Here is a 21,586-nt window from a genome sequence, read left to right on the forward strand (position 1 = left end):
CAGTAAAAAAAAAAAAAAAAAAATCCTAAAAAATTCCAAATAAGAACTTCAAGTCATTTTGAACCAAAAAATTTTCAAAATTTCCTTTTAATTTTTTTAAACAATAAAAATGTTTTAAATGGTCAAAATCAAAACATTTTATTTGACCCAAAATGTTTTTCACCCAATTATTTTAATGGCCAGCAAACCTAAAAACCCATTATTCACACAGTTCTAGTAAACGCCACAGGTCTCAGTTTAATAAGCAGGAAATGCTACCTTCCCTCACCTGTACTGCTTACCTGCAAAAGGCATAAGAAATGTAAATGAATTAGTTGCTCAAAAGTTGATATTAAGTTATAGAGCTGTCTCACTCACCTTTTGTCCAAGCGGAGCATTATTTGCAATAATAGTATCACAAGGTCACAGATTGTAGTGGATTTAGAGGCAAAGTTAAAACTAAACAAAGAAACTTCTGAAATCTTCACAAACATGAGGTCAGTTGGACATTCACTGCGATTTTTGCATCTCAGTTCAACGTGTTCTAAGATATATACTTCCATTTAGAGCAGGCAAGAAAAAATTGTAAAGGCCAGCAACCCAGGGCAACCAAAATCCCACTTTGAACCAAAAAATAAAAACATAAAATAAAATAAAAAAAATATTACTTGCTCCTGACCTAAACTTAAAAGCCATGCATTCATGTATAACTAAATAAGGGCAACCCAGAATTCCCCACTCAAAAAGTCATGTCTATGACCTCCAATGATCATGCTACATTGTAATATAACAGTGATTACCACCCAACCAATTAAACCCTTCACCAGAGTCAATTCCGCCTGTGGGCTATATTCCATCACTTTGCAGAACTCACCAGGACATATGCAGGAATTTTACACAAAAGCAGAACTTGGCCTGTAGAGAGAAGAATTTTGCCAATGGGGAAAAACAAAGCTCTTATTTTAAGGCCGGAGGCAGCAATTCAAACCCTTCATATGTTCCATGCAGCGAGGAAGAAACTGAGGCACATTTATCTTTTCAGTCTCTTTTTCCACCACCTTTCCCCTGCTCAGATTATTCCATCCCTGCAATTCTTTTCCCATGTCCCTTACAGTGTTCTTTTCATATGCACTGTCCTGCTTCCTATTAAACTCTTCCCTATTTCTCTCTTCCTCAAAAGGATCCTGTTGTTGTCACTGCGCTTTCTTCAGACTTCCTCTCCAGCCATCCAAATCCACCTTCAGTTGCTACAGAATCTTGGGATTAATGTTCCATCTCTCCCCAATTGCCCCAAAACTTCCCAGTGCCAACATCCCAACTGCCATTCCAAACTCCTACAGCATCTTCTGACTGCAGCATCAGTTCTCTTTTAAAGGAGGCATCACCCAAAACATTCTGCTTTTGCTTTGCACAAGATAGAGGACGCGAATATCGCTCTGGGTGCAGGACATCACCTAGAGCTCAAAGTTAAGGCTAGTTGTTTGCGTTTGGATGGCACTAAATGGCCTGCTACTTTTGAGTTTCTCTTAGGACTCTGTTTAGTCCATTGGACCCATAATGCTCTTCAGGATTTGTACACCTGCCTAGCTTTATATGTCATCTACTACAAGAGTACTTCAGAGATGGAGTGAGGATTTATGATGTTTTCAATAGTTACTTAAAAATGTAAACGCCCTGCATATGCACAGATATTTCCATTCAATAGCGCATATAAAGAAACTGAGGAGGAAGATTAGTTTTTATTTTCAGCCCTGGTCACACAAATGCAAGAGTTTTAAGTGCACATAAGAGGTTTGTTTGTGCACTTAGGATAAGGATATAACAACTCAGTTTGGCTATAAAAATTGACAATAGTTTTCTTATTTAGCACAAACATTTCAGACCTAAGTTGTCCTCAGTCAAGGTACCTTAAGAAGAGTGTCCTCTTCTGGTCCAATACGTGAATATAGCTGAACTGCTCAGTAACAGTGATCATAATAATTAAATTTAACATGCTTGTAAGATAGGGGGGCAGCGAATACCAAAGAAACTCACCACAGTAGCATTTAATTTCACAAAGGGCAACTACATAAAAATGAGGAAGCTAGTTAAATGGAAATTAAAAGGAACAATCACAAGAGTGAAAGGCCTGCAAGCTGCATAAAATCTTTTTAAAAACACCATAACTAAATGTACACTCCCCCTCTCTCCCCCAAAAATGTAAGACCACCAAAAAAATGCCACCATGGCTAAACAATGTGAAAGAGGCAGAGAGAAAAATTGGAAGTTAAATCTGACTGAGGAAAATAGAAAAAGAGAATAAACACTGGCAAGTCAAGTGTAAAAGCGTAATTAGACAGGCCAGAAAAGAATTTGAAGAGCAACTAGCAAAAGACACAAAAACTAACAGCAAAAAAATTGTTAAGCACATCAGAACCCGCCTGCCGAACAATCAGTGGAGAGCACTCCTGGAAGAAAAGGTTGTTGCGGAGAAGCTAAATGAATTCTTTGCATTGGTCTTCCCTGTAGCAGATGTGAGGGAGAGTCCCACACACGAGCCATTCTTTTTAGGTGACAAATCTGAGGAACTGTCCCAAATTGAGGTGTCGATAGAGGAGGTTTGGGAACAAATTAGTAAATTAAACAGGACTAAATCACCAGGACCAGATGATATTCACCTAAGAGTTCTGAAGGACCTCAAATGTGAAATTGCAGGACTACTAACTGTATGTGTAGCCTATTGCTTTAATCAGCCTCTGAATGAGAATAGCTAAGGTAACACCAATTTTTTTAAAAAGGCTCCAGAGGCAATTCTGGCAATTACAAAAGTTGGTACGCCTAAGAGTCAGCACGAAAGAGTCAACATGGCTTTTGTAAAGGGAAACCATGCCTCACCAATCTATTAGAATTAATTGAGGGACCAACAAACACGTGGACAAGGGTGATCCAGTGGATATAATGTATTTGTACTTTCTGAAAGCTTTTGACAAGATCCCTCACCAAAGGCTCTTAAGCAAAGTAAGCAGTCGTGGACTAAAGAGGGAGCGTCCTCTCATAGATCAGTAACTAATTAAAAGATAGGAATCAAAGGGTAGGAATAAATTTTCATAGTGGAGAGAGGTAAATAGCAGAATCCCCCAAGAATCAGCCCTGGGACCAGTGCTGTTCAACATATTCATAAATGATCCGGAAAAAGGGGTAAATAAAGAGATGGAAAAGTTTGCAGAGGATACAAAATTACTCAAGCTAGTTAAGTCCAAAGCTTACTGCGAAGAGCTACAAAAGGATCTCACCAAATTGGGTGACTGGGCAACAAAATAACAGTCAAGATTCAATGTTGATAAATGCAAAGTAATGCACATTGGAAAACATCATCCCAACTACATGTACAAAACGATGGGGTCTACATTAGCTGTTCCCACTCCAGACAGATCTTGGAGTCACTGTGGAAAGTTCTCTGAAAATATTGCTCAATGTGCAGCAGCAGTTAAAAGGTCTAACAACGTTAGGAATCATTAGGAAAGGGGTAGATAATACAGAAAATATCATAATGCCACCATATAAAGCCATGGTACGCTCATGCCTGGAATACTGTGTACAGTTCTGGTTGCCCCATCTCAGTAAAAGGTATATTGGAATTGGAAAAAGTACTGAGAAGGGCAACAAAAATCATTCGGAGCACGGGCGGCGGGTGAGCCCCCCTTCAGAGAGGCTAAACTGCTAGCCCCACTCTTTCTGCCCACACCCCACCCTGCGCTGCAAGAGGAGCCCCAAGCCTCCCCCGCCCCTAATGCTGCTGGAGGAGCTTTAGCCACCCACCAGCAGGCCCCCTGGCCCAAGCCACTGCCCCGACTCCTGGGACAGCCAGAGGTGCCGGCAGGCAGCAAACCCCAACCCCAGGCCGCTGGCGGAAGCTGAGCCCTCGCCGTCTTCAGGGGAGACAGGGAGTGAGGCACTGCCTCGGGGCAGAACAAGGGCAGGGCCATGGCTTGGGTTAGGGGAGGCTTAGCCTGCCCTGGCCTTTGATACCTGCTGCCTGTGATTAGGGGTATGGAACAGCTTCCATATGAGGAGAGATTAAAAAGACTAGGACTGTTCATCTTAGAAAAGAGATTACTAGAGGGGGATATGATTGTGGTCTATCAAATCAGGACTGGTGTGGAGAAAGTGAATAGGGAAGTGTTATTTGCCCCTTCACATAACACAAAAACCATGTGTCGCCAAATGAAATTAACAGGCAGTAAGTTTAAAACAAAACATAAGGAAGTATTGCTTCACACAACACCCAGTCAACCTGTAGAAGTTGTTGCCAAAGAGATGTTGTGAAGGCCAAAACTGGGTTCAAAAAAAGAATTGTGTAAGTTCCTGGAGGATAGATCCATAAGTGGCTACTAACCAAGATGGTCCTGGATGCAACCCCAGATTTGGGGGTTCCTAAACCTCTGACTGCCAGAAGCTGGGACTGGATGGATCACTCAATAAATTACCCTGTTCTGTTCATTCCCTCTAGCGCCAGCCACTGTCGGAAGAGAGGATACTGGGCTAGATGGACTATTGCAGTGACTCTCCTGAAAGGGGTACAGTAGTCTGGAAAGGTTGAGTCTGATGTGTCTTTAAGTGAGATGAAATTTGGGGGTACACAAAACTACTTGCTTACAAAATCAGACCTAAAAATACTAAAGTGTCACACCACTATTACCGAAAAATTGCTGACTTCCTCATTTTTACCACATAATTATAAAATAAATCAGTTGGCATATAAATACTGTACTTACATTTCAGAGTGTAGTATACAGAGCAGTATAAACAAGTCATTGTCCGTATGAAATTCTAGTTTGTACTGACTTAGCTAGTGCTTTTTATGTAGCCTGTTGTAAAACTAGGCAAATACCTTGAGTTGATGTACCTCCTGGAAGACCTCTGCATACCCCCAGGGGTATGTGTACCCCTGATTGAGAACCACTGGACTATTGGTCTGACCAAGTATGCCATTCTTATGATAATGATTAGAAAACAATGCTTTAATAAGAATTTCAAACACTGGAATTCTAAAAACATATCCAGAAATCAGTCTTTGAACTGCAACAGATGACTTGTTCCAATAACTATTTTAACCGTAGTTTACAGTTCCTAAGTGGTAAAGAAGTGGTATGATATTTAAATTTTAAAAGTAGAAGAAAGCACAGAGTATGCCAAACATCCTTCATCATAATATTGAGTAAATAGATCTATTAACCATGTAGAGAAAACAGTAACAAAGCTAATTGTGATTGAGACAGGGCAGCCATATAGGCGAGGTTGGCTCCAAACCGGACGTTCTCTCACACTCTAGAGATAACTAGAAGAACAAAAACCAATTCCACCTAATAGTAAATTTGAAATACCAACCTCTGTTACTATTCTCTCTCTGTGCTTACCTGAGCAGCAGATGCTTCTGCAGTAAGCACAGTCAAACTGGCACACAAGTAGAATTGCACGTTCAACAAAATTTGAATATCAGTACTTTGACATCGAGGTGATTAGCATGGTATAAATGCCCAGAAAAAAACTGTTCTCATCAAGAGAGCTCTTTTGGAGGACTCCATTTGTATCAGGTTCTGATACATAGAAAGGAATTATTAGTGCAACAGAACAGCAAAAATAACTTATATAAAAAGAGAGACTTTTACAATATTGACAGGTTTCAGAGTAACAGCTGTGTTAACCTGTATTCGCAAAAAGAAAAGGAGTACTTGTGGCACCTTAGAGACTAGCCAATTTATTTGAGCATAAGCCGATGAAGTGAGCTGTAGCTCACGAAAGCTTATGCTCAAATAAATTGGCTAGTCTCTAAGGTGCCACAAGTACTCCTTTTCTTTTTACAATATTGTATGAGCATTCAGTTATACAAATGAATACAGAAAGGTTCCCATAATAACATGAATCCATAATAGATGGAAGAGTCTGGAATCATAGATAGCATGTTCTTGTCTCCATAACTGGTCACCAATACCAATATAAATCATTAATGGCATGGTCTAGTTTTGGCTATTCTCAGCTTCCTTCTCATTATGGCAGAAGTTCTTCCCATTTTGCATATAGGTGGCGCTAAGTAGTTAAGTGAACAGTAATTGAATTTCAAGTCACACAATTTGGACCTATTCATATGCAAGCAGCTCTTTAAAAGGAAAAATAATTATTTTTTGATGGCAAGAGTAAAGACAAACTGTCATATAGGCTGGGAAGACATTGACCAAAAAAGTATAGGAAACTTTGATTCCCTTGGAAATATAGCCATCATATAACTTGGAGAGGAAAGCATCATTTAAATTAGTGTTGTAGTTTTTCTAAAAACATTAAAAGAATCAATCATACCCATTAGATCATTTCTAACTAATACATAACTCTTCTTGAGTGACATTGTTTTTTTGTGCAAGAAGATGTTATGCTGTTCTGGTAATAGATACTGAAGAAATTGCTGACTGATGCACTTGATTAAAGCTTAACATAGGACAGGTTTCTGTGCACTTTCATTCTCCAGAATTACTTCTTTTCTGTGTTTTCCAGCATATGTTCATTCCCTAAATATTTTATAGTTTTTTTAAAGTTATGTTTATTCCAAATTGCGAAGACACAACAATTACTTTTAATATTCATTCCTTTCCTAATTAATCCAGATTCTTACATGATGTATCTCCTCTCAGCACTAAGTCAGTCAAAGGCGCTTCAGGATATTGCATAAAGTTATATATATAAATTTAAAAATGGTCAATTTAGATTTTAACTTGTTTATCAGCTATAATGGTACTTGGTTAGATTTGCTGTTTCCTAATTATTTCATTTTAAAATAACTGATTCCAGACAGAAACACTGAAAATACAAGCTCCAATTGACACTAATGACTGGGAGATTGAGTAACTTCTTACAAATTAATAAACTAACCAATGTGAAAACAGTCAGACATACTGTTAAAGTAAAAATAAAATGTTTATGTATCAAGTGCAGTTTAATGTTATAGATATACTTTAGAATTTTGAAAAAGTGACAAAGTTTTACTAGTGAGGCATTACTACAGCATTCTGAAATCTTTGAAGAAAGGGGGAGTAGGAGATCTTTTAGGTTCGAAGATTGGCAGAGAGAGAATCAGTGAAGTTCTACTGTATCAAATCTGCTAGTCCTATGACTGAATTCTGATCAGATTTTAAATCAACATGCCTCAAACAATTTGCATAAAGAAACAAACAAAACAGCAATGAAGTAGTTAGCATTTGCTGCTAAAATCTTCTGAAAAATTCTATTAATTCACACTGACATTCTATTAATATCATTTGGACATCATGGCAGTACAAGAAGTGCTTTTCTTGCAGACATAAGATTAAAGGTTAAAGAGCATTTGAAATGCAGAAGTATTCATTTAACACTTCTTGAGTATACTACTACTGATCTGTTGACCGTTTATAAAATATATTCAAGTTTAGAGCGTCAGCTAATGTTTTAAATTTAATTTCAATTTTTATGAGAAAACATTTTACCAACAGCAAAAACACTTGAGCAAAATGTTTACTTCTCTGTTAGTTACCATGCCAGGAGAGATAGTAAAATTAAGAGCACAAACATTCAAAACAGGAAGTAGCTTTTCATTATAAGAATCAATTTTTATTTTTTGTTGTTTTTTTTACAGTGTAGTGATTGAAACATATTCCATTTGAGCACAGTGGAACTTTAACCTGCAAAATTGATTTTGTATCACAATGTGCATCAGAAGAAGGCAACACAGCTGGATCATAATAACTAGTTAAAATATTTCTCTTTGAACACTGAATATTACAAATTCTTTAGAACACTATACACTTCATATAATTTTATATACTGCTACCCACCTTCTTATAATTTACATCCGCTTTATAAATGGTTTCCTTTAAAAATCATGTGGAAGGTACAAACAATGTAAGTATTAAACTCAAGGCCTTGAAGTTTTACAAATAATTAAACCAATGTATCAAAATAATCATAGCTCTGTGGTTACTGTAGCTGCTAGTCCGGTTCTGTAACACACTGCTCCACAATTTCACGCAAGTTTGGATTCTCCATCGCAGCTGCTACTCTCTCTTTATCATTTATTTGCTTGTTGACTGCAAAATATCAGATGAAAAGTAAGTCAGAGCCATTTTACTGAGGAATTCTTGTACAGTAATCACATTGTGCTAGATACTTGACCCTGCACTGAAGTAGGTCCCCGAAATCTTTGTAGACACTAGCAATCTCAAGCAATGGGAATGGAAGACAACAGACAAAAGGAATAAATGGATTGTGACATCTTTCTTCTATTTTATAATTTTAATTTTAAATGTTGATAGGAGGTACTATAATCACTTTGCTCTATGGAGAAGAGGACTAGGATTTGTAGAATAGATTTGTCCAAAGGAGTGCAGCGCAGGTAGAAATGGAGATGGCAAGATAGACCTATTGAAGGAGATGCTCCTGGCGTACCGAAAACACACAGGAATGGGGGAAATGACATGAAAGTGGTGTTGAACTGGGCATCTTGGATGGAACAAAGAGAGATTAGAAGGAGATAAGGGAAAGAGAGGCAAGTGGGAGAAAGGTCACACACAGCCACTAGAAAGCACTATCACTTTCATGGCATTTCTAGTCCAGGAAAGGAATACGTAACACCCTGTTCATGCTGGATATTCTGCAGTCCTTAAGTAATGTAAAATTTGTAGAGCCACATCCGACCCTAAATTCCTCTCAACCCTTCACAACAACGGGACAATCTGGACAACTGGCTAATATGGAACAAACATTGTATTTTGCTTCCTTGTAACAGAAAAGCCATCATTAAGACATAATAGCACTAATACTCCTTTCTTACATTTGCATCTATATCCTGATCTTGGGTAGGAATTGTCAAAGTTGAAATTTTATGAGCTCTAAATTTTGCTTTTAATTTCTTAGGCTCCAATATCCCTGCATTTGGGAACTCAACTACTAGTTCCCATTGAAGTTTGGTAAAGTTGCATAGATTTTAAGCCCTGAAGGTACCATTAGGATCACCTAGTCTGACTGCCTGCAGAACACAGGCCGTAGAATTTCACAAAGTGACTCCAGCATCAAGTCCATAACTTCTGGTTAAGCTAGAGTGTAAAAATCAAGAGTGGATGTTTAATGGCTCCAAGTGATGGAGAATCCGCTGCATCCCTAGGTAAATTGTGTCAATCTGAATTTCTCTAGTTTCAGTTTCTAGCTATGTGACTGAGAGAAAGGAAAAAAATCCCAAATGCACCCCAAATTTTCCATGTTAAAAAAACATTCTATTCAGGTTTAGAACAAAAGAAGTGAAAGGGCAAAACCTGGCATGGGTGGAGTCCTTTGTGGCTCTTTTTTATTTGGAAAAAAAATTGGTTTTATTTTAATAAAGACAATTTTACAATTCAGATTTTCTATGGCACATGCTTGCCAGTCCAGTTCCTCCACATTTTAAAAACCATAATACAAACAGTCTAGCATTAATATAAGATTGCAAGATCAACCACTCAAAGTAAAGAAATTCCAGAAATGTACTTAGCTGCACATATGCAATACTTCCTATTTATTTCCCCCCTTTTAAAAATGTAACCCTCAATATCACAGTAAGATATATTAGATGTGCAACATGAACAAGTTTGAATTTCATTGCAGCAACTTACATTTTGAGATTTCCCAATGGCATGGTTCATCCTGCAACTATGACACTGCACTAATACCCAGGGTGGTGGGCCACACACAGATTCTGAAGCCACAGTCATTCAATTTATAAAAATCCACTTACTGTCCTCCTCAGTGGAATGGGCACCTTCAGATATATAAATTTCCAACTAGATAAGAAATAAACAATGTTAGCCACACACTTGAATAGCGGTACTCCTGCATACTGTTGGGAAAGAGAAATAGCTGTACAAAGTATGCACACTGATTTAACAATGAACATTTGTGAACTATCCTATCCTGTTGTCCACAATAGGCAGGTCTCAAGCTTTTTCATCGTCTAGATTTTACGAGAATGTCTTACGGGACATCTCCCCTCCAATTCACAGCTCTATTGGTGATCACTCCTATTGGTGGTCAAACTGAGGTAACCATATCAATTACTTACATGGCTAAGTATTACTGGGAAAGTACTTAAGTGTATGTTAAGTTTTCTTTTAATGCCGTTAAGCAGCTGGAAATAGGGAGGAGAGCCAGCACTATCTTTCCAGCCAGCTCTCTGTAAACCACAAGCTAGTGTTCTGTAGATCCTGATTTTGGAGCTGTTTGTCTAGAGGCTACAGGAACTGCAACAGTCACTTTCATAAACAGAAAAGGAGTACTTGTGGCACCTTAGAGACTAACCAATTTATTTGAGCATAAGCTTTCGTGAGCTACAGCTCACTTCACTCTGAAACCTTTCATAAACAGCTTATTTAAACACATTTGAAAAATAAGACCCTTTCAGGGAGAAAATCCTAAGCGATATTTACCACCCCCACCCCACATTCTTTAAAGCTCTTTGTCACATCATTCTCAGCTTTCGCCAATGGGGACTAATGGGGCTTTCTGTGGAAAGTGTCAATGCAGTTCAATCTTTTGGCTGAGAAGGGGATGTGAAGAAGCAGTGAGAGTTGTCACATATAGAACAAAAAGGGTTTCTCTACTTTCAGGAAGTGCATTTTGCCTCCATGTGGCTTAGTATCTTGAAGTAGCAAGAGTTTGAGCTCAAAATACTATTACAGATCCTCTGCACGGAAGTATATTACATTACAATTCCAAACTTGGATAGCCTTTATATTATAGGTTTCAGAGTAACAGCCGTGTTAGTCTGTATTCGCAAAAAGAAAAGGAGTACTTGTGGCACCTTAGAGACTAACCAATTTATATGAGCATAAGCTTTCGTGAGCTACAGCTCACTTCATCGGATGCATCCTGTGGAAAGTACAGAAGATCTTTTTATACACACAAACCATGAAAAAATGGGTGTTTACCACTACAAAAGGTTTTCTCTCCCCGCACCCCACTCTCCTGTTGGTAATAGCTTATCTAAAGTGATCACTCTCCTTACAATGTGTATGATAATGAAGGTGGACCATTTCCAGCACAAATCCAGGGTTTAACAAGAACGTCGGGGGGGGGGGGGGGGGGGGGGGCGGCGGTAGGAAAAAACAAGGGGAAATAAGTTACCTTGCATAATGACTTGGCCACTCCCAGTCTCTATTCAAGCCTAAGTTAATAGTATCCAATTTGCAAATGAATTCCAATTCAATAGTCTCTCGCTGGAGTCTGGTTTTGAAGTTTTTCTGTTGTAATATCGCAACTTTCATGTCTGTAATCGTGTGACCAGAGAGATTGAAGTGTTCTCCGACTGGTTTATGAATGTTATAATTCTTGACATCTGATTTGTGTCCATTTATTCTTTTACGTAGAGACTGTCCAGTTTGACCAATGTACATGGCAGAGGGGCATTGCTGGCACATGATGGCATATATCACATTGGTGGATGTGCAGGTGAACGAGCCTCTGATAGTGTGGCTGATGTTATTAGGCCCTGTGATGGTGTCCCCTGAATAGATATGTGGGCACAGTTGGCAATGGGCTTTGTTGCAAGGATAGGTTCCTGGGTTAGTGGTTCTGTTGTGTGGTATGTGGTTGCTGGTGAGTATTTGCTTCAGGTTGGGGGTCTGTCTGTAGGCAAAGACTGGCCTGTCTCCCAAGATTTGTGAGAGTGTTGGGTCATCCTTCAGGATAAGTTGTAGATCCTTAATAATGCATTGGAGGGGTTTTAGTTGGGGGCTGAAGGTGACGGCTAGTGGCGTTCTGTTATTTTCTTTGTTAGGCCTGTCCTGTAGTAGGTGACTTCTGGGAACTCTTCTGGCTCTATCAATCTGTTTCTTCACTTCCACAGGTGGGTATTGTAGTTGTAAGAATGCTTGATAGAGATCACACATTGTAAGGAGAGTGATCACTTTAGATAAGCTATTACCAGCAGGAGAGTGGGGTGGGGGGAGAGAAAACCTTTTGTAGTGGTAAACACCCATTTTTTCATGGTTTGTGTGTATAAAAAGATCTTCTATACTTTCCACAGGATACATCCGATGAAGTGAGCTGCAGCTCACGAAAGCTTATGCTCAAATAAATTGGTTAGTCTCTAAGGTGCCACAAGTACTCCTTTTCTTTATATTATAAAGTATAACAGTTCTCAAAAAAGGCTGTTCCCAGGCAGCATATTAATGATATCCACAAATTTGAACTTCAAGGCTATTTGTAGTGAAGTTGTTTATTTACTGAAGTTATCTGCTGTACAAATTAAGGAAATGAACTGTATGTACCTTTCATTAATTTAAAGCACCAAAAATTTTAAGTTGTTTTCACTATATAACCAATCACTTTAGGGCCAAGGGTATGATTAAATAGCTGGCAGCGCACAGCGTCACTAACACAATTTTCTAGAAACATGGGTCACAGTTTTTGTGGTGAGACTATTCGCAAAAGCATGAAGCCTCAGGCAAGTAGCTACAAAAGTAAGAAAATCCAGTGCTGAAACTCTGGTATAAGGGAATGATTCAGGACATCAGCTCAAAGTATTGCAGCAAATATATCTAACATCACATATTATGGTATTTGGTATCCTATGCAACAGAAAGGCACTAACACTCAGGCTAGGTCTTCACTGCCAAAACAGGCCTCTGGGCTTCTTCACAACAAAATAACCAACATGCATTCGTTATTTTGCAATATCAACACACACTTTTGGGTAGTGAAGACAAAGGCTTAGAAGCTGGATGTTAGCCACAGTCTTAAGAAATTTGAAATGTATTTAAGTCCAGAGACAAGTATTTTTTAAGTGAGTTTTGGAAGAGCTATAAACCCGCACGCTTTAGGTCATGAACCAGCTTCTAACTACTGGGGTTAGGAAATTTCCTTAGATTCCTGCACATTCCACTGTAGTGGTTGGTGCTGGCCACCGTCAGATGATATATTGGACTAGGTAGGCCACTGGCCTGGTCCAATATGGCAATCCCTGTGTTCCTATTTAAGTTACAGGAATAAGAAATCTCATTTCAAATCCTAGTTCCATTTCCTACCTTTTCAGTGCTCACAAATTCTCCAAGCAAACTCACTGTGAGCTCCCATTTCCCTTTTGTTTGTTTTGCAGAGAATCTTCACATGAACTGTAGAGGGCACCTTTATTCCTTAACATCAGAATTCCAACTGACACTGGCACGTTACTCACTACCTTACCTTCAGGTCGCCTTGTCTCGCTTACTCACTCAGGAATCATTGGGGACAACCACCACCAGTTATTCCAACGGTACAAACAAACTCAGTAACCAGTTAAACATTAATAAAATTCACAATGCCTGGCTGCTTTGAAATGTTCCTGTGGCCCATAATTCTTTCCCTTGAAGGCATTAGGAGGACTTAGATAGATATTTGGGGTTGTTTGTTTTAAGATGTCCTGTATTTTCCACAATCCATCCCGACCACGTGTCAAAAATAAAGTGACATGGGTTGTGGAAAAGTCAGGAGGTTGCCCTTAGCACAGTTCCCCTTTCCAGAGTTTAGCAAAACCCGATTTATGTGGAAAGAACAAACAGGATTTTTTTTTTATAAATGCTTTGAGGAACAAGATAATCACTATGACTCATAAGTTCCTTTATATGCTGGACAGTGCAGCAAGATATCCTATTATTCCATATGCAAATTACTATGCACTATTTAAAAACACCAACAGATCTTTTTGACCACAATTTTAAAACTAAGTGAGCAATCTTGCAGTTTGTTTGGTTTTTTAAGTTTGTCATTTGGTATTGGGCATACATCCACGCACAATCTGATATGAGAATGGTAGAAATGAATACTTTACCTTGTGCTTAAAAGGCAAACATCTCTGAAGTTTTATTCGCAAACAAAGCCCTGTTTAAAAACAAACAATAAAAAACATTTTTTTCATTCGCAAGTTCAAGGAGTTCTGTAGATGATTTAAACAATTTTTTTGGTCTGCCTAATTTCCAGTGGACATACATCTACATCACAAAAGCCATCTATACAATTGGCAATTGTCACCCCTGTAGCATTCTCAGTAGAAAGAGGGCAGGATGAATGAATGACAATGGAGACCCTCTGACCCCAATATATGGTTCTTCCAGATCATCTAGGACAAGGCAGGCTAATAGGGAAGCTTTTTCTGTGCCTGCTTTGTACCGAGAGAGAGACTTTAGTCTCCAAGCACTTTATAGAATGATCACTCCTCTCCTCATCTACATTCCTGTACTAGAGGTTCTTTCCTACTATTGTGACCGCACTTAACTTCCGCTGAGGACATAATGCAGCTATTTCTTTTGGAAGATTTCTCTTTTGTTAGAAGTTCAGCAAACAGTTTGAAAAGAACACAATCTTGGAACAACTTGGGGGAGCAGGGAATTCTTCTGTCTCCCAAATTTATCATCTACTCCTTGCTTAATTTTCAATGTACATTAAATTATTTGTTAAACTCTGAACACGTGCTCAGTATCATACAAACCACAGAAAGGATACAGTCCTTGTCCTAAGGACCTTATGATGTAAATCTTGGATTAATCTAAAAAACCAGCAAGTGACACATCAGTAAAAAAGTATTGACTGCTTACATGTAACACTCAAACACAATGTTATCTAAATTAGGCCTTTCTATTGTACTCATCACTGTAGTCACTATATGCTTTTAGTGATAAATTAGGAGATGACATGCAACTAACCTAGAGAGAAACATCTGAAATCTAATGGGTTCATCTTCGTAATCATTGGCACAGGGCAGACAGATGAAGAGGATGCTTGAATCCAGTACAGAGTATGAAGACCACTACAAGTATGTGACTCATTTTTCAGTGACCTGGAGATTAGCCACTGGACTGACCAGGAGCCACTCTCAGTTACAGTAATAACAACCATAACTCTCCCAGCTGCCAGCTCCTTTCAGAGAGTAAATATCCAGGCCGTCACAGACTTCTTAAAAATATATTTGTTTATTCTAAATTGAAAGATAGTAAAGAGCGCCCGTGCACAGGTTCTGAGCACCCTGCCAATTAGTTAGAACAAAATGCCATACCATCAGCTCAACCCTTCTATCAAGCAGCAGCCCTAGAAATACCAACACCTCAGTATATTGGCCCATGCCTCAAAAATCACTTGAAAGAAATAGGCCCTCCAAGATGCCCTAGAAGTCAACAAATCTGGACTACTTCAGAGCAGGGACAGGAGGGGATTCCAGAGTCCTGGGGCCTTTATGGAGAACACCCTGGCAGCCACTCCCCTCTCTATTATATCTAGGCTTGGAAGGATCAGATTTTTAATTGGTAAATGTCAGTAAATGTCGATCTCAATGTACACATACCGACCAATGAAAAATATATTTCCATTGATAATAATAAAAACTTACCAATAGGTACAGTAAGAAAAATGATGCTTGAGAACTTATTTGAGTTTGGCTTAAGGATATTTACTTTGTATACTTTGACATGTGATGTTGACAATGTGTGTTTTAATGGTTATAAAGCTTTTACTTTTTGAATCTCAACATGTCATTAAATAATTATCTGACTTCCCCCCCAATTATCAGACCAGTCCATAATTTCTCACAACTGAAAATTAAAAAAACTATCATTTTAAAAAGCTTTAAAATAAGCATTGCTATTATCTGTCAAAATTATTTAAAAAAAATAATAATTCAGTTCTGCCAAACCCAGTTCTATCAAGGCGGATAGAAATTCAGCACCACACAGACTAACTCTCAATCGGTTGGTCCCAGGCTATTTAGCGCCTAGTAGGTAAAAAGACATAAAACACCAATTTAAAATCAAGTAGCCTATGCACGAGAGGAACTCTGGCAAACTGCTTATTGCTATTACTCTTACATGTGCTGCCTAGCTGCTTAAATATACTTGCTGTAGCCCTTTCCTTTTACAGAATGAGGAACTGTGGAGAAACAGAGGTCACTCAGAACACAAGAATACAAAGCCTGTGGAAATCAAACCATGGCAGTCAAGTTCACAGTACTCTAAAAGAGTCAGCTGTTTTATTTCTTAAAAATCAGAGTAAAAATCTTCAGACTATTTAAATACATATACTGTAAGTAATAGCTACTGTACCCGAGCCTGATCCTACTGACGTTGAGAGTGCTTTGGACCTCACAGAATCTGTTTTTTGTAAGGGCTTTTCTACCCCAGCAAATTGTCTGGAATAGCTATTGTGGAACAGTTATTCCATACTAGCTCCCAATATGAACACTCTTATTCTACACAAAGGCACTAAGTGTGGAACAGAAGAGTGTCTATACAGGGAGATAGCATGACCAACTACTGCGCTTCAAATTCACACCCTATCTTATTTCAAAACAGCTTCCCTACGTAGATAAGCCCTAAGTAAATGATTAAGTAGCTGTCAGTCCTAAAATAGGCTGATTAATTCTTAACCATTTGTACTTCACTTTCCCATACAAAGAAGTGGAGTGATACTTCAGCATGAATTACTTCTTGGTTAAATTCAAACATTTATTTTCCTTCAAGGAAAAAAAGTATTTAAAATGTAAAATGAGAATCCTTTGTCTGTGTTAATTTAGAATTATAAAGCTTGTTAATCTTGATACGTTATAACTAAGCAGCATAACTTCAGAGAACTGAAGTCTGGTTTCATCACAGGAAGGAAACAGGATAAACAACATCCCAACTAAGCACATAGTCAAAGAAAATACACAAGAGTAGAATCTTGTTCTACTTTGTGACCTTTTAACAGTACGTAACAGGGTTTGTTTTATTTTTAAGATCTGACAAACTGCTTTTCTTTAAACTTCTGCAGTAATGCTGGAACCATACAACATTTTGGAACGTACCCTTCTAGCGTAAGTAAAAATCAACTTCTATCAGCTATTCATATTCAGGAGGATACTAGCTGGGTAAATGTACAATCCCTAGATTGTAATAAATAAAAATTAAAAATATAACTTCAATTTTTAACAGACCTAGACACAGAAGCCATCACAGCTCTAATCCCATAGTATTTTCTTCAATGGAGTTTTGCATGAGTAAGAACTGCTGAAGAGAGCCCAATATGTTATTTCTCTTAAATCAGTGAAGATTAATCTCTCAAGACAAGACTACACTATAAACCACATTGCTTTACTCCCTATTCATCATATACTACCAAGGCACAGTATTACTTAACAATCACTGCTCTACATTCATTTCAACACTAATGCTTCCTCTCTCCCCATTATTTCTAAAGTCTGGCCACCATAGTTATCTAAGGCCACCTTGGGCTCCTTAGCTAAGACGCAACAAAGCAAATACTAAAGCCCTATCTGTACTGTGGCTTGTTAAACATTTTGAAACACCTACAGTAACAGTAAGCTGTTAAATGGTTTACTTCCACACCAAACCATATTGCAGCTGTATTCAGAAGTTGTGCTATAGATTACCTTAAAGGGACTAGTCCAGTGTCATTGTTTGCACTACCATATGTAGAAAACCTCTGGCTACACTGAGCTGTAAAAGAGTGGTAGGTCCATGTCCGTGACAGCCATATTTGAAGACAGTTGTCAAGCCCAATACTATTCAAACTAGTGTGGCTAGGGCCTAATAAGCAGCAATCATGTACACGTAACTCACAATTCCTTTTCTTCCTCTCTTAACTCCGTGCGTCTTGGAACTACCAAATCATGAAGAGGCTTTTTGAAAGCCATCATTCCTGAACAAGGCCTAGAGGATCTTTTTGCTTCTTAAAATGCTAGTCAGTTTAAGAAATATTACAATATTTCTTTTGACTGCTTTGTATAATGCTTTCTAATATACAAGTCCAAGCAAAAAAAAAAAAAAAGGGAAAAAATACTTTATTTTTATTGGTGTTACTCATATGAACCTCCACTGTATTTGGTTTACTGTTGCACATTTTAGAAGAAAACTACACGGCCATTTATGGGAATATGAATCTTACCAATGAGAGTTGCCAAAGAGCAATGAGGTACTGTTGGTGTAAACCTGATAATAACGAGATATTCATCTTCTCCTGTCTCGTGCACTTCAACACAACTTTCCGTTACCACTTCCAGTTCTTCTAAAGTGCTAGGCTTCTCTGGATCCCGGATAGTTCGAATTATATCTAAAGCATAAGGGCATACACCAGAAATGAAATGCCTTTTATACATTAGAGGGTTAGGGGAAAAGTCACAGGTTTTTAACAAGTTGCTCTTCCCAGCCTAGTTTTTTCACCTCCTCTCCGGGAGAGGCCCGGTTACAGAAACATCTTGTTGGCTCAGTTCACCCAAGAGGAGCAGAAACCAAACCACCTGTACCTCACCAGGTCTGCTCCTCTCCATACAATGCAAACATTTCTACCTTTCATGGTCAAAGAACATAGCATTTTACTACCTACAAATGGAGTGCATCAGCTCTGCACTGTTTTCACAGGCAAAACACAGACCTTACCCAGAACACAGTATGGATTTAGTTTATAGTATTATCTTATTACATCAAACCCTTTACACAGGCAATGTGGTTGTTGACACCTCTCTTACTGAAATTGGTATGCTTAGCACTTCACAGAAGAATAGGAAAATAAGATCCTTGACTTGAGGAACTTCTGATATATGGGCAAATTTTGCAAGGTTTTAAGCCACTCTTGCTCCCAAAAAAAATCAATAGAAGTTGGAGACACTAAGCATTTTCCAGATGAAGTGCTTACATTGTGGATTCAAAACTATTACAACTGTTTAAGGATAATTAATAAACTGAAAAAGAGGTATCCTCCTGTTTATAAGTTTAGATCATCCAATCACTGGACAGAAACAATACAATACGATTTCAGTGACCAAATACTTACAGTGAGGAATTCATGAACAAGTGACAGGATAAAATTTGTTTGCATGATCTAACATCAACAGTTGCAAATAAAGAATAAATTCGTAAAAATCATTATCTGATTAATTTCAGATTAAGTCAACCTTGTTAACAAAAAAAAAAAAATTTTTTTTTAATCAACCTACTATAGATGTGGCTGACTGGAGCCCATACTACAAACCTAATCCGTTTTGTTTTGTTTTTTTAAAAGGGGTACGCCATGCAAATGCAGTTTGCTGAAAAACAACCCCAAGCTCTTTCAGTGGAAAAGCATTCCAGCAATGGATGAACTCAGAGTGTGCAAAATGACTTTGATTACATTCTTTGAGTACTCAGTGTGGTCCTCTCAACTGGCTTTATTTTCTGCCCATAGACTGCATGAGAAGTCATTTTCTAAAAGTAATGTCTCAAAGCCCTTTGGTGAATACAATATTCATCCTACATGTGTGATAGCATTTAATGCTGGCAATAAAAGCTAATATTGAATCAAATACCTTTGGACTTTTCATAAACTTGTTTATATATAAATGGGCCAAATTCAGCCCTGTTGTAATGCCATTAACTATAGTGGAGTTACACAAGGGCTGAAACTGACCCACTGAACTTTCCTGCCAGGAAGTTTTACTGACAGTCAGTGACTCATCAGTTTACACAGTGGAATTAATGTATGTCCAGGATGATCTGTTGCATAATAAAATCAAGAATCAGAGTGCCTTCTTCCTAGTAAAATTAATCTCTGAACAGTGTTAAGATTTTAGAGTTACTTAGTATATTAAAAAGGCTATGTTTCAGATAGCATATGGGATACAAATACTGAGTATCTGAAGTGCAGCTAATAATCCGAATTAATGCCAATGAAAAGTGTGCCACTGATGACCCACTCAAGTCTGCTAACTTCCCTCTTTCCATCAGTAATTACAACAGAGTGGCTCTAGAACAGCGTGCACAAGGTCTTCAATCTGGCCTCCAATTCAGTATTTGCTATTTTTTGCCCTTCCGGCTAAAAACTAAATCTAAACTTGATTTATAATGTATGGACAAAATGCTTTTGCCACCAGATTTGGTTTTAATATTTAGATTGTAAACTAGACGACTTGTGGTTTGGAATTGCTCCAATGTTTATAGGAAAATACTACTACAAACACAGTATTCTTACCTCATGGGACCGCCCCTGAGAGGAAAGGGCATGCTGGCAGCACAGGGCCGGCCAGGCCACGGTGCATCTGGCAACTGCCGGTTTGTAAATAGTGCCCTCGTGCTGGGCTGGGCTGGGGGCAGCCGGGCCGCCCCTGCCATGCCATGCCCCATTGCCTCTGGCTGGCCCCTCGCTCTGGGGACTGACCTCCCCGCAGCGTGCTCCATTGCCTCCAGGGGCGGCCCACAAATCTATTTGGTGCTGGGCCCACAAAAGATTAATCCGGCCCCGTCTGCCCTTTCTGGAGTTACCCGCCTCACATTAACTGCCAAGGGCGTCGGGCCTGTGCCCTAGCCAGAGGGATGAAGTAACAAAGGAACTTCCCCAGTGGAAGTGACCCTGCGGGAGGTTCAGCTGACACCTGGGCTTTGGAGACAGCTTCCCACCCTCCAGAGATCTCAGGGCCAGGTGGGTCCCTAGGCACCTCTCTCTCCCTGCCCCACTGCACCTGGGCACCAACAACCCACCCCAAAGCTCTCAGCACCAAAGCACTCACCCACCTGCCAGGGCCGGACGGCCACCCGCCCTCCCCACCCCAGGGCACCCACCCGCCCGGGGCACCCACCTTCCTTCAGAGCAGCCAGCCAGCCAGCCACCCCCCGCCAGGGGCACCCCCCAGGGCGCCCCTTCCTCCAGAGCAGCCGCTCGCCGCCCGCCTCACAGGCCTGGAAGGGACCCCGAGAGCTCCTCTAGCCCCGTCCCCTGCTCTCGGGCGGGGCGAATGACCTAGAAGCGCCGCTCCCCGCCCGCGCCCGGGGCACTGACCCCCCGCTCCCCGCGCCGGCTGAGATAGTCACCATACACCTCGAGCGCTTTGTCCTGCTCCATGGCCTGGCTCCCCTGCGCATGGTCCCCGCTACGGAGCCCGGAGAGCCACAGCACCCGGCCCAGCAGCCCGGCCACCAGCGACATCCTTCCGCTCCGCCATCGGAGAGAAACAGCCCCGCGCGGCCACCGTCCCTGCGGCCCTCCCCGGCAGCTTCCGGATAGGCGACGGCGAGCGGGCGGGGCCAGATCACGAGGGGCGGGGCATACAAGGCGCGCGGAGCCTGCAGCGCCTAGGGAAGTGACAGGGGTTTAGGCGGGGCCCGGGCTGGTTGGGGCGGGGGAGCCTGGAGGATGCTCCGCTCCACCCAGCCCGGCCCTGGGGAGCAGCTGTGCCAGGGGCGTGTTTGTAATGGGCACGTTTGGGTGTAAGCCTGACTTGAGCTTTGCAGCAATTCAGTGTGTTAACACCTTTCCCGGGTTGGGGAGAGCAGCCCCCAAAACAGTCATACTTGTGCAGGGTTTGTCATCAGCGCTCGTGTCCTGTGTGGGGTGCAACCCCTGCACGGCGACAGCACGTTCTAGAGATGTCAGCAGCAGAGGCTTCCCCAGGACTTGAAATTAGAGGGGGTGTTCGAATTTACGGGGGGGAAGGGGGGTTTTGGAAAACGACTACATTGGCATCACTGCAGGGGTAACTGGAGGAGGATGGGACAGTTGGGGGGGTCTAGGGAAATCCCTCAGTGCTGAGCGTTCATTTGTACTGTAGTTTAGTGGCTGGTGGATAAAACAATCATCCAGATTTGAG

General features: G+C 40.2%; 1 protein-coding gene across 2 annotated transcripts; it reads right to left on the minus strand.

Annotated features, from left to right (window-relative positions):
* Nucleotides 1-7,571: 7,571 nt before the first annotated feature.
* Nucleotides 7,572-21,014, minus strand: CIAO2A (cytosolic iron-sulfur assembly component 2A). Of its 2 annotated transcripts, none has more exons than XR_005226996.2 (5): nucleotides 20,811-21,012; nucleotides 17,917-18,081; nucleotides 13,817-13,866; nucleotides 9,627-9,794; nucleotides 7,572-8,069 (listed from the first exon to the last, which is right to left on the minus strand). XR_005226996.2 is itself a non-coding variant. In XM_007059513.4 (5 exons), exons 1-5 carry the CDS (start codon nucleotides 20,923-20,925, stop codon nucleotides 7,972-7,974), a joined length of 474 nt encoding a protein of 157 aa, XP_007059575.2. In that variant the 5' UTR covers nucleotides 20,926-21,014; the 3' UTR covers nucleotides 7,572-7,971. The 2 variants fall into 2 exon arrangements, 1 of the variants encoding a protein (XP_007059575.2); XM_007059513.4 differs by having other exon boundaries at nucleotides 9,749-9,794; nucleotides 20,811-21,014.
* Between the last annotated feature and the right edge of the window lie 572 nt (nucleotides 21,015-21,586).

Source organism: Chelonia mydas, chromosome 10 (genome assembly GCF_015237465.2).
Source record: "Chelonia mydas isolate rCheMyd1 chromosome 10, rCheMyd1.pri.v2, whole genome shotgun sequence".
Classification (NCBI taxonomy): domain Eukaryota; kingdom Metazoa; phylum Chordata; order Testudines; family Cheloniidae; genus Chelonia; species Chelonia mydas.

What these genes read in the sequence shown, in the direction of transcription:
- CIAO2A (XM_007059513.4), bottom strand. Translation starts at nt 20,925, where the DNA reads ATGTCGCTGGTGGCCGGGCTGCTGGGCCGGGTGCTGTGGCTCTCCGGG. An exon ending in GTTTGCCTTTTAAGCACAAG is followed by an intron (nt 9,795 to 13,816) that starts GTAAAGTATTCA and finishes TTTCTTATCTAG; the next exon opens with TTGGAAATTTATATATCTGA. An exon ending in CCATTCCACTGAGGAGGACA is followed by an intron (nt 8,070 to 9,748) that starts GTAAGTGGATTT and finishes GATATTTTGCAG; the next exon opens with TCAACAAGCAAATAAATGAT.